Raw genomic sequence first — 25,195 nt, 5'->3', positions numbered from 1 at the left:
TCAAGATTTTTCTCTAAAACATCATTTTGCCACTAAGTATTATTGTAAATTTTTGGTGTTCAGTTTAGTGGAAGTCATAGTTTATTATGTGATAGGAATTTTTTTTTGTTCAGGAATATATCTTTATGACAAATTTTCAATAGACTCATTTTAGTATTTTGTTTTTTCACTTCAAAGTTTTCTTTAGTTAATTTGCATGATGAAAGAATGTTAGGTCCTGAGGAGTTTCTGTTTAGAATAAAAATGTCAAGTATGTGGCAGTTTTAAAAGTGAAGTAAATTTTGAGACATATGCTTAATCTCATCTACTATCTAATTTGTACATCATTCATATTCTTTCATAAAATCACCACTTGAATTCACTTCATTACTGCCATGTAATATTTCAAATACTCTCAAAATAATTATTTATGTCTTTTTAAATAAAAACAGATCTTTGCAAATGAGACACTTAGAACATTGTGCCTTTGCTACAAAGAAATTAGTGAAAATGAGTATGCAGAATGGAATAAAAAATTCATGGCTGCCAGCATTGCCTCGACTAATCGAGATGAAGCGCTGGACAGAGTTTATGAAGAAATTGAAAAAGATCTAATTGTGAGTATTAACTTTAGTAATTTTTCCTATTCTTATAATTACAATAAAGGTAGTTCTCGTAATCAAACCATTCATTTTCTGTTCAGTATGTGAGGAGAAGGGATCATTTCCACAACTTGAAAATGATGGGATGGAAGTAGTATATTGAAGTTCAGTTGCTATCATCGAGGAAAGAGTAAAATTCCTGAGCTAATTAGAGAATGGGGAGGACACTAATCTGATAGCTATATTATGTTTTTCTTCAAACATATTTTAAAATACAATTTAATCTATATTTTTATTAAAATACAAAATAAAATACCTATTAAAATTGAACTTTTACATAAAATAAGATGTGCTTCTTATTACATGAATGTTATTGCATGAGTGGCAAGGTTTTTATTCTTGCAAATCAACTTGAACACTTGAAACTATTATTGTTTATGATTGAGATTTTAACTTATGGTGACTGATGATGGTAAGTATGATATTTATGGTGTTTGTTTTACCATCCGAAGGCTAGTACAGAACATATGTTAATTATTTTTAATGTTCAGAGAATTTGGTAATTTCAGTTAAACTATGGCAGCATAATTTTTACTTGATATATGTGTTATGATTGTCATCATTATTATATTTTGTGCATTTGTCTTTTAGTCAGTAAATGAAAATGCTCATATGACAATGAAAGCAATTTGTGTGTGTGTGTGTGTGTGTGTGTGTATGTGTGTGTAATTTACCATGAACATGGAGTATTAGCCAGTTCTTTGGTTGATATCAGATGTTAGCCCACTCTTGAACATTGAGCTAATGCTAATGTACACAATTCTTAATTCATGATGGTTTGATACTTTTTACATTCCATCACATTATTTCTGTTTGTTCCTGAACAATTATTTTTGGATACTACAGTTGCTGGGAGCTACAGCTATTGAAGACAAACTACAAGATGGCGTCCCAGAAACCATTTCAAAACTTGCAAAAGCAGACATTAAGATTTGGGTGCTTACTGGGGACAAGAAAGGTAAATTATTGTGTATAAAAGTGAATTTACGAATTCAACATCTAATTTATGACTGGTGTCTTTCACTTTACTGTATCAGGTCTAGATCAGTTCTCTGAAACTTAGAGTGATCTTTAAGTATTCCAGCCCATACTCATCACTCCCTTTTCTTAACTCCCAATGCCTTGTCAGTACGACACAGTTCAGCACATGATACCTACTGCTGCAACCAGGCTTGTTCAGAGTTTCCCTGTTTCCTTCTTGCCGGTTACCCCACCAGTGTGCTAGCTCAGTACTTAGTAGCTTTGGCAATGACGAAGCAAACCTCTCATTGGCCAGTAAGCATGAAGAGCTAAATAATCTTTTAAAAAGGAATGAAAAGGGAGTTTATTACTTCTTTTAAAAAGGGAGTTATTAGGGGGCAGCTAGGTGGCACAGTGGATAGAGCACCAGCCCTGAAGTCAGGAGGACCTGAGTTCAAATCTGGCCTCAGACCAAACACTTGACACTTATTAGCTGTGTGACCCTGGGCAAGTCACTTACCCCCAATTGCTTAAAAAAAAATTGAAGCTAAAAAGGGAGTTATTCTATCTCTGTCTCACTTTTTCTCACCTTGTGGCAAGTGATGTTCCCTTGAGAGTTGAAGGAAGAGGGGTCACTGTTCCATTCCCTTCTCCTCAAGCAGAAATATTGAATTTCCAACATATGGCAGGTAAAGCACATATCTTGCATAAGCAAGCCTGAACCTGGGTTTTCAGCTGCCTCTTCTCTATTTGGTTTTTCCTGGTTCATTCGTGGCTGTCTGTAAGCAGCCAGAAGCTTTGTCATCCCCAAAACACCCAAGGCCTGAGCCAACCCATACTGGTTGATCAGAAACAAGCAGGTCAATTGTTTGAATACAGACTGAAGCATGTTATTTTTCGCTTTTTTTCATTCTTTTTCTTTTATTCGAATATTCTCAAAAATGACTAACATGGAAATGTTTTACATGATTGCACATGTATAAACTATATCTGATTGTTTTCTGTCTTGGGAGGGCTGGGGAGAGGGGGTGAGGGATAGAATTTGGAACTCAAAACTTAAAAAAAAACCCAAATGTTAAAGAATTGTTTTAGCATGTAATTGGGGGAAAATCACACACGCGCACACACACACACACACACACACACACACACACACACACACACGCACATGCAGGTCAACTCTTCCCATACCCTACACTATCATATACATCTAGTGCTGCATTTTATGGGGGGGTGTGTAACTATTGTTTTTGAAACAGGACAGTTGTTTACTAACGAAGTATCTTGTTTTCCCTTAAAATTGCCCGTTTCATAGTTTGATTAAAACCTTTGCAACTAAAGGGTGATTTTAATTTTTAAATGTTATCAAAACCAGTTAATTCAGTTCAGTTTTTATTCAGTGCCTCCTCAGTGCCAGGCACTGTGCTGTGGGCAGGGAAGACAAAAACAACACTAAAACAGTCCCTGCCCTCAAGGAGACCTCATTCTATTGACTCTTTAACTACTAAAAAGGAATTGATTAAGATATAGACCTTTCATTCAGAAAATTTCCATGGTATAGTAGAAAGAACACTAGGTTTTAGGTCTGAAAGCTGGAATTCTAACCTTGGTTTTGTTACTTATGTGACCTTAGGCTAGTTATTTTACCTTTTAAAACCTCTAAAATGAGAAGGGAGTCATACAGGGTGATATATTAAAGGGAAAAAACAGCAACCTATAGCTCTATATCCTATATTCCTGTTAACTCTCCCATTCAGTGTATTTTTCACTTTGGACTTAACAAGTCTTTGTACCCATACCAAAAAGAAGGTGACTGAAGAGGAAAAAAAAAACCAACCAAAACTATTTTCTTACTTAAAAACCTAAGTAAGTTAATTAGGATCAGAACATAGTGGCTTATTAATTGACTTTTAAATGAGGCTATATAGTTGACGTAGGGATTTGGAAATAGAATACTTTTTTTATTTATTATAGAAATCTAAAAAAGGCAACTTTCCTTAAACACACAAAATTCTGCTTTCTGTTGACTTTTTTCTTATTATATGTACTTCATTCATTGATACTTATTTTAGGTGAGAGTGTGTATTGCCTTGTATATTTAAGATGAGTGTATTATTTCAGATTTTGAGAATTGTTAAATAAGAATATATTTTCCATTTTTATAGCCAAAATTCTATCACATAAGCAAGCTATGACTGATATTTTTATGCCCTATATTTTAAAGGGTAAAGGTTTTTAAGTTTCTAAATACATTTCCTTTGCCTGTTTTACAAATTTTCTTTCTGCCTAAAATTGACAGAGCAAATTCTCTTTTAAAGTTGTGCTCAGGCTATATTCATCATTTGAAAATCATTATTACTTGGCAAAGTCAATTTATATTCAAGTCACAAAATGGCTTGGTAGGAACATCTTTTGACTTAATGTTGTCCCATTATAGAAACAGCTGAAAACATTGGATTTGCTTGTGAACTTTTGACAGAGGACACTACAATCTGCTATGGTGAAGATATTAAGTAAGTAAAGAGAATGTGTTCTGGGATACTTAGAAATGTCAAATTAGAGGCAAATCAAGAGTAGTTGATAAGAAGGCTAGTGATAGGGGAAATTGGGTACATAATAAAGCAAGGTCAGGCAGTGGAAATAATGCAGAGTACTTAAAAGATTGTGATTAGTTTAAAGCCAATGAGCCTCACTTAGAGTTTATTTTATTAGAGCAAAATCTGTATCCTCTTTCTTTCCCTTTAAAGGACATTTTTCCTAAGTGGAAGAAAGAAAGTGAGTCTAATGAATTTCTTAATACCTTAGTGTAAATTAATCTGGTAGCTTTTCACTTTTGAAAAAAAGACTAACAAATACATCTCTGCTTGGGTTTTAGGAGTAGTGGGCAGCTCCGCATACTATTGAGGTAATAACCACATATCCTCACAGTCAAGAACAGGTCTGGTTTCAGTGAAACTGAAATGTTAATTAAGCTGGAATGGAAGCATCAAAAATTATTCATGCCAACTGCTGACCTTTAATACATCCAGAGAAAAAGTGTCATTTTGTTTGGCAGATTCAGATATTTAAAAGGGAAAAAAAAACCCACTAAGAAACTTAGCATATACAAATGTCACTGATAGTCCACCAAGCTGGTTCATTAGACACCCACATATGGTATAATAAACCCAGAAGAAAAAATTTAACATAAAATTTTATGTCTCACTCCTCAAAGATAATGGGGGAAATTGATTATCGTTATTAGTCCTGCCAAAGATGGTGGTAAAGTTTTGTAGAGCACTATATTAGGATGCTATACTAGACAAGCAAAGAGTTATGAGATTAATTATCTGTGTAGATGGGGCAACTAGGTGGCACAGTGGATAGAGCCCCAGACCTAGAGTCAGGAAGACTCATCTTCTTGAGTTCAAATCTGGCCTCAGACACCTACCAGCTGGTTGACCTTGGGCAAGTACTTCTCCCTATTTGCCTCAGTTTCTTCATCTGTAAAATGAGCTGGAGAAGGAAATGGCAAACCACTTCAATATCTCTGCCAAGAAAACCCCAAATGGGGTCACAGAGAGTCAGACATGACTGAACAAAAACAAAAAAAAAATTATATAGATAATTCATCCCTGAAAGAGATGGCAAGACTGTTTTTCCTTTGTTTTCCAGGTTTAAAAACTAGTAATTTAATAAAGTAACAAATTCTTAATATGTTGATTAATTATTTTAGATAATATAGCTGATCTGTTAGACTGAATAGTTTTAAACTAATCACAGACTCCTCCTAAATATTTTACATAATTCTCAATAGCATATAGAGATGCAGTGTGGTATAAGGCAGGCAGGACATGCTGAGTTCAAGTCCTACCAATGACACATACTGTGACCACAGTTATTTAAAGTCTGAGTGCACCAGTCAACTCTAAAAAATATTGTATATATAACTATTTTACACACATTTGTGTGTGTGTGTGTGTGTGAGAGAGAGAGAGAGAGAAAGAGAGAGAGAGAACAGATACAGGGAGGAAATAGAGATGGGAGGAGAGATCTTTTTTTCCCTTCATGATCTTATTGGCCTTTTACCAGTCATGGTCTTAATAAATGAAAATTCAGTCTCTTTTTTGAAGGTGGTTAAACTTGAACCTTAGGGTTAAGATGAATTTTTGCAAGTAGCAAGTTTGATAATTTAATCCTGATACTGCGATGTCACCAAACAAAAGATGCTTTTGGGGCAGCCGTCACGCTCTCTATGGCTCTCAGAAAAAGAGCTGCTTCTATTTCCTGGGCCCTTTTTGTGAATAGTACTCCGGTTAGTCAAGGCTGTGGTTTGTAGATTTATCCAGGAAGACTCCTGTGACTTATAGTGACCCCACCCAGTGAGAAACTCTACCTTTTATCCTTTGATGCTAGGTTTCAATGGAATTAAATAATACAAGAATGACATAGTGGGGTTAAAATTACTGAAGCCTGGCATCATTGTATACAGTTCTTGACTCATAGCCTTAGAAGCAAAAGCCATGAAAGCCAAATATTTAAAACAGTCACCTCACGGCAAACTCTTTTTGCCCTATAGGCAAGCCAAACAGGAGTATAAAAAGACAGTCTGCACAGACACAAACCCACCCATTATCTGTAGGCAATGACTACAGAAACTTAGGTTTGAAAAGAACAGAGGTCAGGTGCTTAGTTCCCAGCCTCCAACTCCTGCTTCTACAGGAAAGGAATAGAATTAGCAACTCTGCTCTGTTCTCTGCAGTCTTGAGTGCCGCGGAGCCACGTCAGCTCCTGATGCTGCTGCTTTTCTGCTCAATGTTCTCCTTCACACGAGTAAATTCAGGGGTGAGGGTCTCTGAACAACCCTCTGTCCTATCCAGCAGAAACACAGGTGCCACAGTGCTATTGCCCCCGTCCCCTTCTCAATCCTTGCTGCTCTTTCCAAGCTTTCATGGTGGCCAGGTCCTGTGTCACTTCCCTCAAAGTCCAGGAGTGGGGAAACTGCGGCCTCGAGGCCACGTGTGGGCTTCTAGGTCCTTGGGTGTGGCCTTTTGACTGAGTCCAAGTTTTACAGAACAAATCCTTATATTAAGGAGATTTGCTCTGTGAAGTTTAGATTCCGTCAAAAGGCTGCACTTGCCTCAAGGCTGCAAGTTCCCCGCCCCTGAGTTAGGCATTCTTATTCCCTTGTTTCCCACCCCCAGGACCTTCCTCTTCTGTCATGCTGGCATGGGCTCATGTCTAATCACACATTGGTGAAGAGAAGGTGGGGGGTAGGGGAGATGTATATAACTAAGGGCCACCCTATTGAATCCTGGTCCAATCCATAGTTATTTTCCTTGTTGTGCTGGGAAAAATTCACTCTTTGCTCTTTCTTCCATTGCCTTGCCAAGACAAATATACATCCAGGAGCACAGCAGTCTCAGAATAAGATAATAAAGTCTCAATAAGATGATGTGCTTAAAATAGCATTTTAAACTCCTGAGTTTAGTTCCTAGAAAGCTTTAAGTTCAAAACTCATGCTTATTTTTCCCCCAGTGCTCTTCTACACACAAGGAGGGAAAACCAGAAGAATAGAGCTGGGGTTTATGCAAAGTTCTCTCCTGCTGTGAATGAACCTTTCTTTCCAAGTGGTGGAAACCGTGCTTTAATCATCACTGGTTCCTGGTTGGTATGTATCTTTAAACTGTAAAGAGCAGCCATTTGGATTAGTTTTTCCTTATTACTTTGATAAATTCTCCAACGTTCATCTGAGGCAGCTAAGTGGTGCAGTGGATAGAGTACTGGACCTGGAATCAGAAAAATATGAATTTAAATTAGGCCTCAGGTACTTATTATGTGACCCTGAGCAAATTACTTAACCTCTGCCTACCTCAGTTTCCTCATTTGTAGAATGAGGATAATAATAGCATCAGCCTCTCAGGGTTGTTCTGAAGATAAAGTGAGATAATATCATTAAGTGCGTTGCAAACCTTAAAGCATTATATAAATGTTAGCTACTATAAGATATTTTACTTTGCTTACATGATGAACTGTCTTTCAATCAACACATGTATCTAAAAGCTTCTCTACACACACAAAAAAAAAATACACGTAAATGAAAGCAATTCTCAATTTCAACAAAACTGACTTTACCTAATTATAAAGTTAGATTGTCTGCCTCTACTTCCTCCTCTCTCACTTACTTCTCTACCTTTTGCAGTCTGGATTTCAACCTAATTGTACAATTGAAACTGTTCTCACCCAAGCTCCCATTGATCTCTTAATTGTCAAACCTTTTGGTCTTTTCTCGGTCCTCATCCTTCTTAATCTGTGTTTGACACTGTTGACCACCCTCTCTTCTGGTTACTTTTCTGGGTTTTCTTGACACCATGCTTTCCTGTTGCCTCCTACCTGAATGACAATTCCTTCTCAGTCTTCTCTGCTAGCTTATTGCCCACAACATGCCTCCTAACTGGAGTTATTTCCCAGTGTTCTGTTATGATCCCACTTCTCTTCTCTTTCTCTAGGTAAACTTCTCATTTCTCATTGATTTAACTATCATCTTTATATTGATAACAACCAGATCTACATAACCAGTCCCAATCTCTTCCCTTTGTGTTAGCCTTGTATGACCAGTCCTGAAGAAATCAGAAACTCAACAAGTCTAAAACTGAACTCATATTTCCCTCCTTTCAAATTTCCCTGTTTCGACAAAGGTTTATAATCTTGGCATTATCCTCAGCTCCTCACTCTTGCTTACCTCACATAACCAACCAGTTGTCACATAGTGCCATTTCTACCTTTCCAACGTCTCTTGTGTTTTACCCCATCTCTCTACTCACAGAGATATCATCATGAGTTCAGGCACTCATCATCTCTTACCTAAATTGTTGCAGCAGTCTTTTAATTAATTTCCCTGCCTCAAATCTCTCACTAATCTAATTCATTCTACATACAGCTCCCAAAATAATTTTCCTTATATGCAGATCTGACCACCCGACTCCCCTATTCAGCTAACTCCAGTGACTTCCGTTGCTTGTAGGATAAAATAGAAACTCTAATGTTTAGTTTTGAAAGCCCTATGTAACATGGTTCGGTTCTGCTGAGATGTAGGGAAGTAGAAATGGACCAGGTTGGGGCCATGAGTTTAAAACTAAAAAACAAATGATCTAGCATGGGAAATCCTTATGATTAAGAACATGATTAAGAGCTCAAAGAAGACTGTGGGTCTGGTCATTCCTGGGTGGCATAGAGGGAAAGGGCAAACTATGGCTGAATTGGTTTATGAGGATTCAGCTGATGGGATCTACTTTAAGTGTACAATTCAGAAAGAATTGATGAACCTAAGTGAGAGTAGTTTCCAGGGGCCAAAGCATAGAACATAAAAACATTTACATTTTGTCAAACTGATATATTTTCCTATTGCTACTCTACCTTCCTTCTTCCCATCCCAATCAAGCAATCAATTACCAAACATTGATTTAGTGCCTAATATATGCCAGGCACTCACTGTGCGGGGGACCCAAATGGAAAAATGAAACCATCCTCCTTCCCTCAAGGAGCTTCCATTCTATGTCAGGGAAGACAAACATGTACACCTGAGTGAATATAAAATAAATATTATACGTTCATTTGGGTGGGGGGGGGGGGTCCAATAACCACTGGGAGATCAGGCGGACTTCATGTAAGAGGTGGTGTTTGAGCGAAGGCTTGAAAGAAACTAGATTCAAAGAACCAAAGATGAGGAAGGGAGTATATGGCAGGCATTGGAGACTACCAGTGCAAGGAAGTGGAGAGAGGAGATAGAATGTAAGAAAAGATAAGAAGGCCAGCCTGGCTGACTCTTAGAGTGTATGAAGGAGAAGAATGTATCCCTTTCCGTGATTTGTAGTATATTCCTTTTCCTAATGCATGATGGATCAGTGTGCTAGGAGGTTGGTGGGCTGGCTATTAGACTACCATGTCACCTCCCTCCACTTTCTTCCTTATTGAGGCGCAGGAAAACCCTGGGGTAAGTGATGGGAAAGGAGACTCAGTAGAATGCATCAACTGATCAGACTCTAGGTTATCTGGCAAGAAAGTGAAGTGGTATTACAAAACTGGGAGGAATTAGTAGTGGACTCCTGTCTAGGGCCTATAGATACAAATGGTGTATACTCTCTAGACATGGTCCCCAACCTTTTCCTAGTAAAGACTTGCTTTTGATGTTCTTGAAATCTTCTGTTAACAGTAACAATAATGAATATTTACCCCTGATATTCAATGTCAATTTAAAAATTCTCTTTTTTATGAACTTAACCAACTTGAACATTTCTATATCAAAAAAACCAGAATGAACAAATAACAGCTTGAATCTCTATTACGTACAGCATTTTAAAAGTATATCTTAAATATTAAATTTAATACTAAATAGAACCTACCAACACTTCTCTACTGAACCCTTCTGCCTCTTTTTGTTCTCATCTGTGTATTTTAAATGTTTTAAGAAAAGCTCTCCCTTATAACAAATAAGCATAGTCAAGTAAAACAAATTCAGATGTTGACCCTGTGTGAAAACGTATGTCTCATTACTTTCTCTCAAGAGGTAGAAAGCGTGTTTCATCCGCAGTGTTCCTGAGTCATGATTTGTTATTGTATTAATTGGAGTTCTTAAATCTTTAAAAATTGTTTTTCTTTATAATGTTATTGTATAAATTGTTCTCCTGATTCTACTTACTTCATTCTGTGTCAGTTTAAATCTTACCAAGTTTCTCTGAATCCATCCTTTCTGTAATTTCTTTGAGTGCAACAGTATTCCACTATATTCAAAAAGGAAGATTTGTTAAGCCATTCCTCAGTTAATAGGCACTAACTTTATTTCTAAATAAGCTATAAATATTTTTGTTCTTAATGGGTTCTTTCTATCCCTTGACCTCTTTGGGTATATATGCAGAGTAATGATGTTATTTGGTCAAAGGGCACATTTTAGTGACTTTTGGGGTATAGTTCTAAATTGTTTTAGAACGACTGACTCAGTTCACGCTTCCAGTAATAATGCATTAGGATACCTTTTCTCCCCTGGTTCCTTCAAAAATTCTTCTTCTTTTTTGTCATCTTTTGTTAATCTAGCAGGCTCATCTACTGACACAACTTCAATCCTCATTTCTATGTAGAAAATTCTCTTCACTTCTCAGAACTCTAGGTGGGCATTTTCAACTGCTGCTTAGACATATCCACCTAGGTGTCCTTTCAGAATCTCAAACTCATTATGTTCCAAACTGAACTCATCATCTTAGCTCCCAAACCTGCCCTTCCTCCTAATTTCCCTATTCCTCTTAATGTCACTACCATCTTCCCAGATATCCAAGTTTGAAACCTTGGAATCATCTACTGGCCATTCCCTGAATATGCCTTGTGCTTTCCCATCTCTCTGCCTTGTTCAGGTTGTTCCCATGACCTGAAATAGCTTCTCTTTTTTTCCACCCTGCCACCTTTCCACTCTGCCTTTTGAAATCCTTCAGAGTTCAGTTCAAAGGCTACTTCTTCCATGAAGTCTTCCCTTATCCACACACTCCAGGTAAATTGGCTTCTCCCACTTTTGAACTCTCATAACATATTGTCTTTTATTTTTAGGTGTATTTTTCACATGCAATTATTTCATCTCCCTTTAATTATGTAGTGAGTTCCTTGTGAGAAGGGAATAATGTGTTAATAATTTTTATATTCCCCCTCAGTAGCTGGCACAGTATTTTATACATGACAAGCTTTTGTTACATCTTGTTGACTGAATGAGCAGACAGAATTTTCAAGATTAGAGGTGTTAGGTTTTGTTGGAACCCAGGATGGCATTTGTTATTTACTCAAGAGCAGTTTGAACAAAGGCTTAGAGATTGGAGGAAAAACACAGGTGGATATAACCTAGCTAGAATAGAGTTTATGTATGAGAGTTAGAAAATAGCACCCAACAAGAAGGGAGATTTGAGAGATTAGCTAGTTAGGCTTTGAAGTTCAAAACTAAGAGTATGATCTTGGGGCAGCTAGGTGGCGCAGTGGATAGAGCACTGGCCCTGGATTCAGGAGGACCTAAGTTCAAGTCTGGCCTCAGACCAAACACTTGACACTTGCTAGCTGTGTGACCCTGGGCAAGTCACTTAACTCCAATTGCCTAAAAATTTAAAAAATTAAAAAAAAAAAAAGAGTATGACCTTGACAACTGGGGCAGTGATCCTGTGATTACAAGCTTGTGAAGAATATAGTTGGAGCAATACTTTCAAGATGATTTTTGGAACATTTATTGACAGTGGAACACAGGTGGATGAAGTACCATAGGCAAGATGACAATTGAATAGACTCCAAATGACGTATGCAATTAGAATAGAAAGAAATGGGCAGACAGTCTTTGGTTCAAAGGTAAAAGACAGGTTTCGTCAATGGTAAGATTGGCTCTTCCTAAGGCATTAGGCTAGTGCTCCCATTTTAGCTATAAACACAAAGGGGCTATTGGAATTCTAGCCAGTATCAAAGATCACACATCCTGGATTAGGTAGTAGAAAGTCAGGGTAAAGTGGTGTGGGTTCTGAGATTAGGACACAATCAGAATGGCAAAGTACCATCAGGATCGTGGGGAACCCATGAACATCATTCCAACAAAAATGTTATATAACCTGAACCTACCTAATTTTACACCTGTCTGCAACATTTTACCACCAGTTACATATTGATTTATGGTAGAAAACTAATAAAGGCTTTTTATTTTAATTAGTTTAGTTTAAGTTTTTAAGCTACCTTAATGGAAGGTGAAATAAAAGAATGAAATGTCGGGTTGCCTGTATTATTCCCTCCATTTCTTTTTATTCATGGACTTTATTCTAATTTCTTTGCTTTCTTCCCATCTTGCTTCTCATTCTTTGAGTTTGATCTCTATATCTTAGTCTTGGTCTTCCTTTTGCCCTATAGCATAGAGTTGTCATTTGTCTTGTGTAAGTTCTGTCAACATCTGTATACTTTTAGTTGTTGCCTTTCTCCCATTCCCATTTATGTTATGGGCCCCTATATTTTGCCAATTCAAGGTCTTTTTATCTACCTGAAAAACTCCATTTCTAAGGCTATTGCACATATGAGTTTACCTTTGTACATAATTAACCATTGACTAATTCCTGGATGTTATTGTGAGATAACACTGGTCAAAGGTAAGCAAATTCTTTCCCTATACTGAGTAGATTTGGAATCTGTTAAACAAGCAGCTTTTAGCAAAAGTACAGAAGTTTGAATAATTTTTTTTGTCATTACCTAAATGAATAATTATAATAGCCACTATTTGATATACATTTTTCCACCCTTGGGTATATCAACTATGATTAAATCTGGGGCCAGATTTGAGGTGGTTCCAAAGATATAAATATTCTCCTTACAAAAATCATTGTTTAAAACTGAAAGCACAAGACATAGAGGGTCATAGGTATGTAGTGTTGTAAATGCTGTCAGACATGATTGAGGTATTGATTGATTTTACTAAACTAATTTTTTTTTCTTTAAAAAAATTTGTTATATGGGATGGTTGGCTTGGTGGGGGAGGGTGAGGAATGTGTTTGGGGATGAACACGATGTAAAACCATAAGAAAACCAGAAAAATAATATTTTTTAAAGCAAGTATTAGCTTCAAGTTAGCAAAATGACTATAATACATACTTATCTTCTCCTAATTCCTTTTCTGTTCTGTGAAAAGATAATGTAAAATAAGAAAGAGGCAATGTCAATGGGCAAGGCAGTTAGGTGGTACCATAGTGCACAGAGCCCTGAGCCTGGACTCAGGAAGACCCGAGTTCAAATGTGACCTTAGACACTTACTAGCTGTGTGACCCTGGGCAATTCGTTTAACTTCTTCCTCAGTTCCGTATCTATAAAATGTGAATAATAATAATCATATTACTTCCCAGGGTTGCTGTGAGAATTAAATGAGAAAATAATTGTGAAGTGCTTAGCACAGTACCTGGCACATAGTAAGTGCTATATAGATGTTAGCTATCACCATCATTATTATTATTAATAATTTTATAATAAAGATAAATATTTAAGTCCATGTCGTTTTTTCAAGGTTTCTAGAGAAAGGTAATGTTGGAGCAAAAAAAGAAGAGCATTATTAAATGTTAACCATTTTCTCTCTGGTACTATAGAATGAAATTCTTCTAGAAAAGAAGACAAAGAGAAGTAAAATCCTGAAACTGAAATTCCCCAGGACAGAAGAGGAAAGACAGATACGTACTCAGAGTAAAAGGAGACTTGAGGCTAATAAAGAACAGCAGCAGAAGAATTTTGTTGACTTAGCATGTGAGTGCAGTGCAGTCATCTGCTGCAGGGTCACTCCCAAGCAGAAGGCCATGGTCGTGGAGCTTGTGAAGAAATACAAGAAAGCCATAACACTGGCTATTGGAGATGGTGCCAATGATGTGAATATGATTAAGAGTAAGTAAAGCACCCAAAAGTTGTTAAGAGAGCATGTTCTGTAAGGCTGTAGAGACTCCCAACAAAATGATCAGAAAATTGTTTTGGAGATTTCATAAATGTCATTCCCTAGCAGGGTGGGAAACCTGTGGTCTCAAGGCTGTATGTGGCCCTCTAGGTCCATAAGTGCAGCCCTTTGACTGAATCCAAACTTCACAGAACGAGTCCCCTTAATAAAAGGATTTGTTCTGTAAAACTTGGACTCAGTCAAAAGATCGCACTTGAGGTCAACATATGGTCTCGAGGCCACGAGTTCCCCACCCCTGCTAGGCTTTCTAACTCATGGAATTCAATTCATTTCTGTATACCCTTTTCAATGTAAAATGTTGAATTTACTTTCTTTCTATACCTGTTTTTCAAATATATAATTGCTGAATTGTATAAGCAAGGTTAGTCTGAGAGTGCTGGTAATGAAACATACCTTCATCCCTCTCAGTAAAGAGACCTATAGATGTGAAATGTGAAATATACTGATCAACATTATTTGGCTTTGCTTAAATGCTCTTCTTTTTTACAACAGAAAGTTCATTGGGGCAGCAATCTTAAGGGACAGTGGCCATATTTTTTAAAGGGCAGTAATTAAACAAGTATATATAGATAAGCTTATATGGATAAAGTACTCCAATATATATGTGTGTATACATGTATATCTATCTATCTATCTATCTATATATATATACACATATGTGTATACACACACACACAAACACACAGTATATGTGTATACATAAAATCTTTCACCATAGCATTTCCTATCTGGGAACTTTTTAATGCTTTATGTGTCTTGGAGCCTCAGTATTTATTATATGACTTACTGTACTCCCCGTCAATTCATTTGTCTTTGAAATAAAGTGGTTGAACTGGATGAATCTTTAAAGTCCTTTCTAGTTCCAAAGTGTTCTGATCCTATAAGTCTATAATCCTGTTATTTGGGATGATAGAAGTCCACTTAGTACACATATAAGAGGAATTTGTTACTGGAAGAGCCTCATTATCATATGATCTCACCAAAAGTATACCCATTCCATAGAACATTATAGAACAATTCCAGGGAAGTTTTGTCTCAGATCTTCTTAACTTTCTTTAAAGATTATCACTGAAAAAACTGGGCTGGAGAGAAATTAAAGTGCTTTTTTCAGGTCATACAAAAAAGGTAGTAGAAATACTGTTAAACTTTGTTAAACCTAAGCCAGTGCTGCAATCTAGATTTGTCTTCTGTGATCTCATACTTACCAGCTACAATTGAGGTCATAAGGCAGCATAGTACAGTAGAGAGAGCACTGAACATGCCATCAGAGAATTTCTGCTCTAATCTTAGGTTTGTTTACTCCCTGTGTAACCTTCAACAAGTAATTTCCATTTTCCAGGACCTCAGTCCCTTCGTATACAATGAGGTCTAAGGACTCTTCCAGTTTTATGATCTATGAATAAACTAATTTAGAACTTGTGTGCATGGTATATGTTACCTTGCTAAGAGTTTAATAGTAATTATTTATTATTGAATTTTCCCTTCCAGTCTATTTAATGACTCATACTTATCTCTTTCTTTTTCTAGACTCTTCTACTCCTCATCCTCCTCTTCTGATATATATTTCCAGACTATGTTAGCTTCCTTGTCAAGAGCCTGCTGTATAATGTATGCCTTCTTACTGTCATCTCATTGACTTTTGTATCTGCCCCCACTTCTAGTTCTATTCCAATTCAGTTTGTTTGAACTCTTATTCTCACAACTATGTGAAATTTGTTACAAAATGACCAGGGCCTCTTTGTTTAGGCTCTGAACTACTATAGATGCCATACAAATGGTTTGGACAGTGGCATGGATAATGCAAAATAACAGATAAGCCACCCATTTTTTGTATTTGGCTCTGGAGAAGATGTTTAAAAAACAATTTCTAGCTTATTAGATATGGATTCTACTAAGAGACTTTCCCTTTATTTATTTATTCATTTACTTATTTATTTATTAGTTTATGGTTTTATTTCTTATTTTTATTTAATTAGTTTCCTTTATTTTTGGCCTACGGTAGTGATGAGTTTGGAAGTCATACTTAACTTTTAGATTTCTTCTAAATTTATGAGCCTACAATGTACCATTACGATATTTTCCAAATTTGTTTATTTCAATTCAACAGCAAACATACTATATTTAGGACACTGTGTTAAGGTGCTTCTTATAAAAAAGACCAAGAAGTTTTTGTTTTGTTTTATTTTACTCTTGGTTTTTGCTCCAGACTTAGCATTTTAATTGTTTATCTCAGGCCACTAATGAGGCCATTGAACCTCTTTGGACTTCAGTTCACTTATCTTTAAAATTAGGTGATTAAACTGGACAAATCCTTAAAGTTCCTTCCGACTCTAAAATTTTTTAATTTTGTTAAGTCAGCCAAGTCACATATGGGTGATACTTGATTATGCAAACCCCTTCCGACATTGCTCTTTGTAACTTTGTGCTATACTTAACCATATGAAACAGAAGATATTAAATGCAAACTTCATAAAGTCTGAGTTATCTAAGGAAAGGCTGTTAACTTTTCCAGGAATATATATTGTCTAAAATGAAGTTCGTGGAGAACAGTTGTTTTGGAAAGAGCGTTGGCCTTGGAATGAGAAAGATATGGACTGGAGGGCTAGCTCTGACACTTATTAGATGTCTGGCTGTAGGCAAGTCATCATTTTCTGACCCTCAGTTTCCTCATCTGTAACATGGGTGTGATGGTATTTATACTACTTCTCTCTTCCACCACTCTTAAAGCCACAGATCAAAAAATGCCTGTTGATTTGTTTAAAATTTAAGTCTCTTTCTAATTTAACGATGTGCTACATAGAGGAAAATAGGAGCTAAAAGGATGTAACTGATTTAAATATCCTTAAGAATAGCTTTACCAAGTCAAATAGCCAGTTAAGCTGGTTTTCTGTTTGTCAAAGTTTCAAATCAATTCAAAACTTGGAATTGATTTTGAAGCCCTTTTTTGGCCTATAATTCTGCTCAAGTTTTGACTGTCCCCTGGACTCTTTTGCTCAGTCATTTCAGTCGTGTTCAACCCTTCATGACCCCATTTGAGGTTTTCTTGGCAAAGATACTGGAGTGGTTTGCCATTTCCTTCTCCAGCTCATTTTACAGATGAGGAAACTGAGGCAAACAGGGTGAAGCAACTTGCCCAGGGTCACACAGCTAGTAGGTGTCTGAGGCCAGATTTGAACTCAGGAAGATGAATCTTCCTGACTCCAGGCCAGGTATTCCATCCACTGCACCACCTAGCTTCCTCCCTCCTAGACTCTAGGAAGTAATTAATTTGATGTGTTCTATTTTCCCTCCCTTTTGCACTTCAGTATTTTTCATCACTATAATGACTTCTTAATGCTTAAATGCTTCAGAAAACCTGTGATAATCTTCTTTAGGGTACTCTTCAACAAATGCAGATCACAACCCCTCTACACCTTGACATATAGTTCCTTGTAAGTTTTCTGGGATCCTAATTGCCACCAGGTAGCCTAGTCCTGTCAACAAGCATATAAGTGCTTACTCTGTGCCAGGCACTGTGTTTAACACTGGGAAAACAGGAAGATTATGTTCCAATGGGGAAGACACACACATAAAAGGAAGCTGGAAAGGAAGAGGGGAAAAGGAGAAAAGTACCCCCATGGGAGCATGATGGAAAAAGTCTGGAGAGTCAGGAGTAGAACCTGGATGACATGACTGGGATGGGTGTTTTCCTTAAAATGGAGGTTTGGGAAGGAACCAGCCAGTCAGAGGAAGGGGCCACAAGAGTAGACTGAGCTTCTGGTGAGGAACCTATCCATATTTAGATAGGTTGTCTGTGCCACGGTGCAGTCTATTTGGGGGCTAGTACTCAAAACCCTTCCAGCATGGGAAGGACCTCACAGAGCATGTCCTCCACTGGCCTAGCACTAAAGTGCCTGGGGTCACTGATATTTTATGAGTCATCAGAACGAAAGTGTTAAAGGCTATTGGCTAACACTACTGTAAACGATTCATATTTTCTCATTCATTAACCAGAAAAGTTGACTCAATGCCTCTTAGAAGGGTAAAAATATAGGGTCTTTATCACTTTTGTTTCTGACAACTTTTTAAAATAACCTTAGATGGCCAGGTTTTGCTATGTTTATCAAGTCTCAAAATATCAAGTATTCAACTCCAGGTTGAGTTTAGAAGAAGCCGCAGGGGAAGAACATCACTATGCAGAGAGAAGATTCAGGAGACTAATTGTGCCATTAATTTTATGTGTCCGGAAGATAGGGCCATGTTCCATTTATGTTATTTTCTGCTCATTTTTGCAGTTTCCGGGTATGGGTGGACTGGAGTTTGGCCATTTGGTTGGTGTTAATTCTCTTCCAATAAGTCCATAACTAAGATATCTTCTTTTGTATTTCTTCCATTAGGTGCCCACATTGGTGTTGGCATAAGTGGACAAGAAGGCATGCAAGCAGTCATGTCTAGTGATTACTCTTTTGCTCAGTTCAGATATTTGCAAAGATTGTTGTTGGTCCATGGTCGATGGTCCTACATCAGGATGTGCAAGTTTCTCAGATACTTCTTCTACAAGAACTTTGCATTCACTTTGGTTCACTTCTGGTATTCCTTCTTCAATGGGTACTCAGCACAGGTAATAGGAGATGTTTGTTTTTAATTAGTCTTTTTCATGAAGTTGTCCCTAGTTTAATATAGACTCTGTATATATGTGTGTGTGTGTGTGTGTGTACTTAAAACCTTGAACATAGAGGGAAAATAATTTCCTTTCTCCTGCCTTTTGGCAGAACCACATAAAATTCTTTATCTTAAATTATTTATCTTTCAATCAGTAAATAAATGCTTCTAAGTGCCTACTGTCCTACTCTCTAAGCACTGGTGATATTGAAATAATAGTCTCTACCCTTGCATAGCTTACCTTCTGTTGTGGTAAGAAAATTTCAACAATTGGCTTATTATCTCTCAACAATCTTTTCATGCTATATAAAATCCCCTTTTGTATAACTCATTTTGCAAAGCTGACATTTGTGAAAATCGCAGAGGACTGCCTCGTTTAAAAAAATATGTATATATGTGTGTGAGTATGTGCTCACAACACACTTTTAAACTTTAATATAATTCTTAATATCAAGTTTTCATGTCTCCTAATATACTGATAATGGAAAAAATGAAGAATGTCAGCATGTTTCAGATTATTTGGATATACTGTCAATTTTACATATGATCCAGTTTATGGAATGACCTGTGTCCTTACCTATTTTATAGAAAGGGACTTACTGAATTTCTCTTTTCCTAAATAATAGATTTGATTAAGATTTATGTTGGCAGGGGTAGCTAGGTGGATAGAGCACCAGCCCTGGAGTCAGGAAGACCTGAGTTCAAATCTAGTCTCAAACCAGACACTTGACACTTACTAGCTATGTGATCCTGGGCAAGTCACTTAACCCCATTGCCTAGCAAAAAAAAAAAGAAAAAAAGAAAAAAAGAAACACATCTCTCCCAGGCCAGAGAAGCCCTTATTACTGTTTTTCCCATTAGCAAAGTGGGATAACATATAATTTGAGCCTGGTGTGCTTCTGAGGCAGTATGACTTAGTACAGTAATAGGCTTGAAGTCACAAAGTATTGAGTTCAAATCCTTCTTAGCAAGTGAACATAAGCCAGTCACTTACCTTTCTGAGCCTGTTTGCTCACCTATTAAATGGGGATAATTTTACCCATAATGCCTCAGTGTTATAAGGAATGAATGACTTAAGTGATGTAAAATGCTTTTCAAACTTTTAAAATCCTATATAAATATCCATTGTTGTTATTTTCACATTAGACTGCTTATGAAGACTGGTTCATCACGCTATACAATGTACTATATTCAAGCCTCCCTGTGCTGCTGGTTGGCTTGCTGGATCAGGTATGACCCCTACTTTGTATAGTAAGACTGTTACATAGAACAGCTTGGGCACATTTGGAGAAGTTAAAATAATTTTTAAAAGTTTATTATTTTAGTTTTCTTTAATGTAATGAGTGATTATAATGCTGAAATAACAGAGGAGCAAGGATCACCTCTATTCCAAGCTTTCTTCTCACCGTAAAGTTGAAGACAAGACACTGAACATTGTTATCTACCCAGGAAATGTAATTTAACACATTACTTGTAACAGATTTTCCCCCCAGTTTACTGCTGCTTTTCTTAACCTAGCTGAATTGGTTTTTGATTGTGGAAAAGCTTTTCAATTTTATGTAATCAAAATTGTCATCTTTTATGGTCATCTCTATTCATTGTTTGGTTAAGAATTCTCCCACCTATCCTTAGTTGTACAAAGTTCTCTCTCTTTTTTTTTAAATGATGTGACCTTTTATATTTAGGTCACATCCATTTGGAAATAGTATAAAACAGTGGTGTCAAACTCAAACAGAAACAGATTCCTGCTACTGAATTCTGACTTAGAAAACAACAAATTAACATTATGTCATGTTGTAGTTTTATTTATTTTGTTAAACTTCCTCCAATTATATTTTAATGTGAGTCTGAGTCACTGAGGAGTTTTCCTTGTGCATACAGCTGAAGGCTGGGAGTTTGACACCTCTGGTATAAGATATTTATCTAAATTTAATCCCAGAAGCCTTTTTATCTTGATAGAATTTTCCAAAGCTTGTACACTACTGACCTATCCTTCTCAAACCCCTACTGTTACCTCCATTCCATGATGAAACACTGGAATAGGGCATTAATAGAAGAATTTATGTAGCTTATCTTGGAAGACGTATAAGTATATCTGGAAGGGACTGGAAACACCCCCAGTACACACCTGGTAATAGACCATGTATCTGCCATCCAACCACCAGCCAAGCAAAGCATGGAAACTCTCATCACCAAAATGTGTGGGTTTTTTTTGCTTGTTTTGGTTTGGATTTTTGTGGTTATGGATATGTATGAAATAAACAAAAACACAAAATAGTCCTGAGTCTAGTGTAGCTTTCTCTACGCTTTTGAGAGGAAAAACAATGGGGAAAGGGACAGAGGGTGTTGTCAAGCATAAAAACCCTTAGTTTGTCTGCAAATAAAAATGTAATCTTCATTATATTTGACATGTGACCTATGTCCAACAATCACTCAACTGACAGACTACTAGAGAAACTGAACCACATCCATATCAACATCCTCACTCTAAAATTAAACCAAAAAACCTAAAGAAATAGTAGCTAAAGGGAAAGGCAAATTGTAGACTTTTTTTCAGAAGGGTGAATGAAATAGATGGAGGAATTGGTTTGATTATGCACCTACCTAAAGACAGCAAGAAATTCTTTTTGATGGGGTTGGCCAGTTATCCCTCCTTAAAAAGGAACTCCTTAAAGAGCTCTCTCTTTATGAGTCTAAACAATGAGACTACCATGAAGCTTCCTGCCATCCATTGGTGTTCTGTTACAGATCAATGCTGATTGAAGAAAACAAGACCAAGAAAATAATGGGAATGATTAGAATGATGGTTCAAATTAAGAAAACCTGAAAGCAGTTGAACTCTGAACTGCAATGAACACTTTCAGTCTTGGTGAATGGTGGGCACTACAGTTGCAGAGTGTGGTATCTCCACACTGTCAGATTCAGTTTCTTTGTCAGTGGGTTTGGATAAAATATTTTGATTATTAAATTATTATTATTAAATTATATTATATTCTATGTTATAAAGATAAATATATTATAAATAAATATAAATATATTATTAAATATTTTGATTAAATGTTTTCCTTTGTGACAAGGATGGGGTTGGTTAAGGGGAAATGACAGTGGTGTAAACAAAAATGACAATAAAACCTTTGAATACTGTAGCAGGTTGAAGCGGTTTGAAGAGTAAATAATAAAGCTGTGTTTTAATGAAATTCACAGCTCTAGAAAGGAAACCATCATAAATATACATTCCACCAGTCGTGTCCCTCTCCTGGGCACTGTAATGTTGCTTAGGTTCCCTTTGTGCTAATGGCTAGTAACACTTATTTTATTTTTTCTCTAAAGGACGTGAGTGACAAACTGAGTCTTCGCTTCCCCAGCTTATATGTAGTAGGGCAGAGAGACTCATTGTTTAACTATAAGAAGTTCTTTGTAAGCTTGTTCCATGGAGTCTTAACATCACTGATCCTCTTCTTTATACCATTTGGGGCTTATCTACAAACCATGGGGCAAGATGGGGAGGCGCCTTCAGACTACCAATCCTTTGCTGTTACCATTGCATCTGCCCTTACAATAACAGTCAATTTTCAGGTAAGCAGATTTAGTTGAATGGTTTCTGGGATAATTTAGTTGATTTAGTTGAATAATTTCAATTAGTTGAATAACATATTTATATAATAAATAATATGTGTTTGTGAACAAAGTATGCTTATGTATCATATATATTCACATTTACGTATATTCATACATGAACTTCTATCCTCTCTCCAACTTTCTATACCATGAATATAATTTTCATACCTTTTTTCCCCAGACAATTGAGGATGGTAAGGCTGATTTAGGGCTTAAGAGCCTTCAAATCAATTCATATCCAAATTGCTAAGTTCTAGACCCATGTATTCTTTCTTTCTTGAAAGAAAGGAAAAGCCCTGACTCTGGAGTCAGAAGATCCAGGTTCAGGTTTAAGTTTGCCCCTTTACTAGTCGTGTAAGTTTGTTCATTTAATGTCTCTGACTCTTAGTAACCTCTCCTGTAAAATGGAGGTATAATAAATGCTCTACTGACTTCACTGGGGGGTTGTGAGGATCAAGTAAGATGAGGTAGATAAAATGCTTTGCAACCTTCGAGCACTTAGCTAAATGTAAGTTATTATTATTGTTCCATTAACCACCAAATGAATGCTGTTTTCTCTTTGGTTTACCAACAGATTGGCTTAGATACTTCCTACTGGACTTTTGTGAATGCTTTTTCCATTTTTGGGAGCATAGCTCTTTACTTTGGCATCATGTTTGATTTTCACAGTGCTGGAATCCATGTTCTCTTCCCATCTGCTTTCCAATTCACAGGTCAGTTCTTTTCACATTCCCAACATAAATCACAAGAGAGTACCTCTTTTTTTTTTTTTCAACTTCTGACAGGAATAAATTCTGTACATTGCTGGTCCTAGAAGTTAAGTTTCCTTCTTTAAAAATCTAGTTCAAAGAAAAAAATAAAATCTACTTAAATTCTAAGTTTCTGTAAGAGATTTGCTAGAAATCTCTTTTTCCCTATGGCGATTCTGAAATTTTGACAAAGTATTTCAGATCCAAAGTAATTCCAGTGTCCTGATAGACAATTGCCAGAAACTGCTCACTATGTTTGTTAAGTAATTACAAGCACTGCAAAAGTTAAAGTTTTAAAGACCATTCTGTGATTTCTTTGAACTTACAATCGTAACACCCAAAGCAATAACCAGGCAAAATTATCTATAAGGGATGTTAATTATTGCATCTAAATTAGTTATTTGGATCAGATTACTAAGTTTATTTCTGAATTAATATTGTAATTTGCCCAGACCTGATAAATGTTCATTGGAGTTTCAAGATGATGTCTGACCAAAACCATAAATCAGTTAAACCTTTAAAAAAAAAAAAGAAAGAAAAACACCCCGATGAAAGAACTTAATTTGATTTTCCCATATGTTGTACAACACAGGATTATTATTTTTCTGAGCGTTTTTCAATTATATGGTCAACTCAGTTCTATCCATAATAAGAGGAGACCAGTATTGTGTGTAATCCAAAAAGCTTTATAATACATGTTATTTTTTTCCCCAGAGAGGTCATGGAGGGTAGGGGTAAGCACATTTACCCCTTACTTTCCTAATTTTACTTTGCTTGGGCTGATATTCAGTTATTTGTGTTCCATGGAAATGTGTTGAGAGCTATGGGAGTTTGGGGGGAGGTACAAATCAACTATGCACATTCCACGGTCATGAATATTCAAGAGTTGATTCTGTTTTTTAGATAATAGGGAGGATGTCATTGCCAACTGACAAAAATGTATCCCTTTCTACTATCACTCTTCATAGGAACTGCTCCAAATGCCCTGAGGCAGCCATATCTTTGGTTGACCATCATTTTAACAGTCGCGGTGTGCTTGCTTCCCATTATTGCCTTACGTTTCTTATGTATGACAATCTGGCCATCGGAAAGTGATAAGGTAGGTAGAAGGATAATCCTCCTTTGATTCAACAAGAATTTATTAGGCATTTATTACATGCAATAGGGGCAGCTAGGTGACACAGCAGATAAAGTGCCAGGCCTGGAGTCAGGAAGATTCATCCTCTTGAGTTCAAATCTGCCCTCAGACACTTACTAGCTGTGTGACCTTGAGCAAGTCATTTAACCCTGTTTGCCTCAGTTTTCTCATCTGTAAAATGAACTGGAGATGGAAATGGCAAACTATTCCAGTTTCTTTGCCAAGAAAACCCCAAATGGGGGTCACAAAGAGTTGGGCACAATTGAAAAACGACTGAACAACACCACCTATCTATGCATTGACATCCTAAGCACCAAATCCAATTGTATTTCTTTGGTCCTCATCTTCCTTGACCTCTTGGCAGCATATTCAACACTGCAAATGTCACTTGAATCTACTGAATATGCCGCTCCTTCAATGAAGGAGGCACTGAACTGTCTTGGTTCACCTCCTACATTTCTAACCACTCTTTTAGTTTTCTTTTCTTACTCCTTCTCTTCTTTCTGTCTTCTTAAAGTGAGTTCTCCCAAAGATTCAGTCCTTGTTTCTCTTCCCTTCTGTCTATACTGTCTTCTTTGCTACTGCAGTTCATTTACTTCATTTACTAGTTTCAATCTACCTACCCAATGCAGAGGACTCCTAAGGCTACATTTCCAGCCCTGACCTCCTTCCTGTGCCCTAGAGTATTAATGGGTCCCCGCAACTGCAAACTCAATGTGGCCCAAAGCAAGCTTGGTATTTTCTGCTTAAACCTTCTCTTTGTTCTTACTTCACTCTTTCTGTCAGATACACCACAATTCCCTGAGTCTCCCACATTTTAAACTGGTGTTATTTTGACTCTTCCTCTGTTTCACTTCCCCAGACTCTCACTAATTCTTATTCATTGCACCTCCATAGCAGCTGTCATATTCAGCCTCTCCTTTCTTTTCCCAGTGCTTCTACCTTGGTATATGCCTTCAATATCGTCTATCTGGACTGT

General features: G+C 36.8%; 1 protein-coding gene across 2 annotated transcripts in view; it reads left to right on the top strand.

Moving 5' to 3' along the window:
• Positions 1 to 25,195, top strand: part of ATP8B1 (ATPase phospholipid transporting 8B1) — a 138,813-nt gene that overhangs the window by 108,675 nt on the left and 4,943 nt on the right. For both annotated transcript variants that reach the window (XM_027868928.1, XM_027868927.1), the window contains exons 18-27: positions 432 to 596; positions 1,488 to 1,599; positions 4,039 to 4,114; positions 7,119 to 7,251; positions 13,715 to 14,003; positions 18,447 to 18,670; positions 19,858 to 19,941; positions 22,042 to 22,287; positions 22,904 to 23,042; positions 24,047 to 24,177. In XM_027868928.1, coding sequence (XP_027724729.1) covers positions 432 to 596; positions 1,488 to 1,599; positions 4,039 to 4,114; positions 7,119 to 7,251; positions 13,715 to 14,003; positions 18,447 to 18,670; positions 19,858 to 19,941; positions 22,042 to 22,287; positions 22,904 to 23,042; positions 24,047 to 24,177 — 1,599 coding nt within the window. The remainder of the gene's footprint in view (positions 1 to 431; positions 597 to 1,487; positions 1,600 to 4,038; positions 4,115 to 7,118; positions 7,252 to 13,714; positions 14,004 to 18,446; positions 18,671 to 19,857; positions 19,942 to 22,041; positions 22,288 to 22,903; positions 23,043 to 24,046; positions 24,178 to 25,195) is intronic.

The sequence above is a fragment of the Vombatus ursinus genome, unplaced genomic scaffold, assembly GCF_900497805.2.
Source record: "Vombatus ursinus unplaced genomic scaffold, bare-nosed wombat genome assembly UNPS02014791.1, whole genome shotgun sequence".
NCBI lineage: Eukaryota > Metazoa > Chordata > Mammalia > Diprotodontia > Vombatidae > Vombatus > Vombatus ursinus.
Note: the sequence above shows the minus strand (reverse complement) of the source record. Positions and strands in the feature narration are given on the sequence as shown.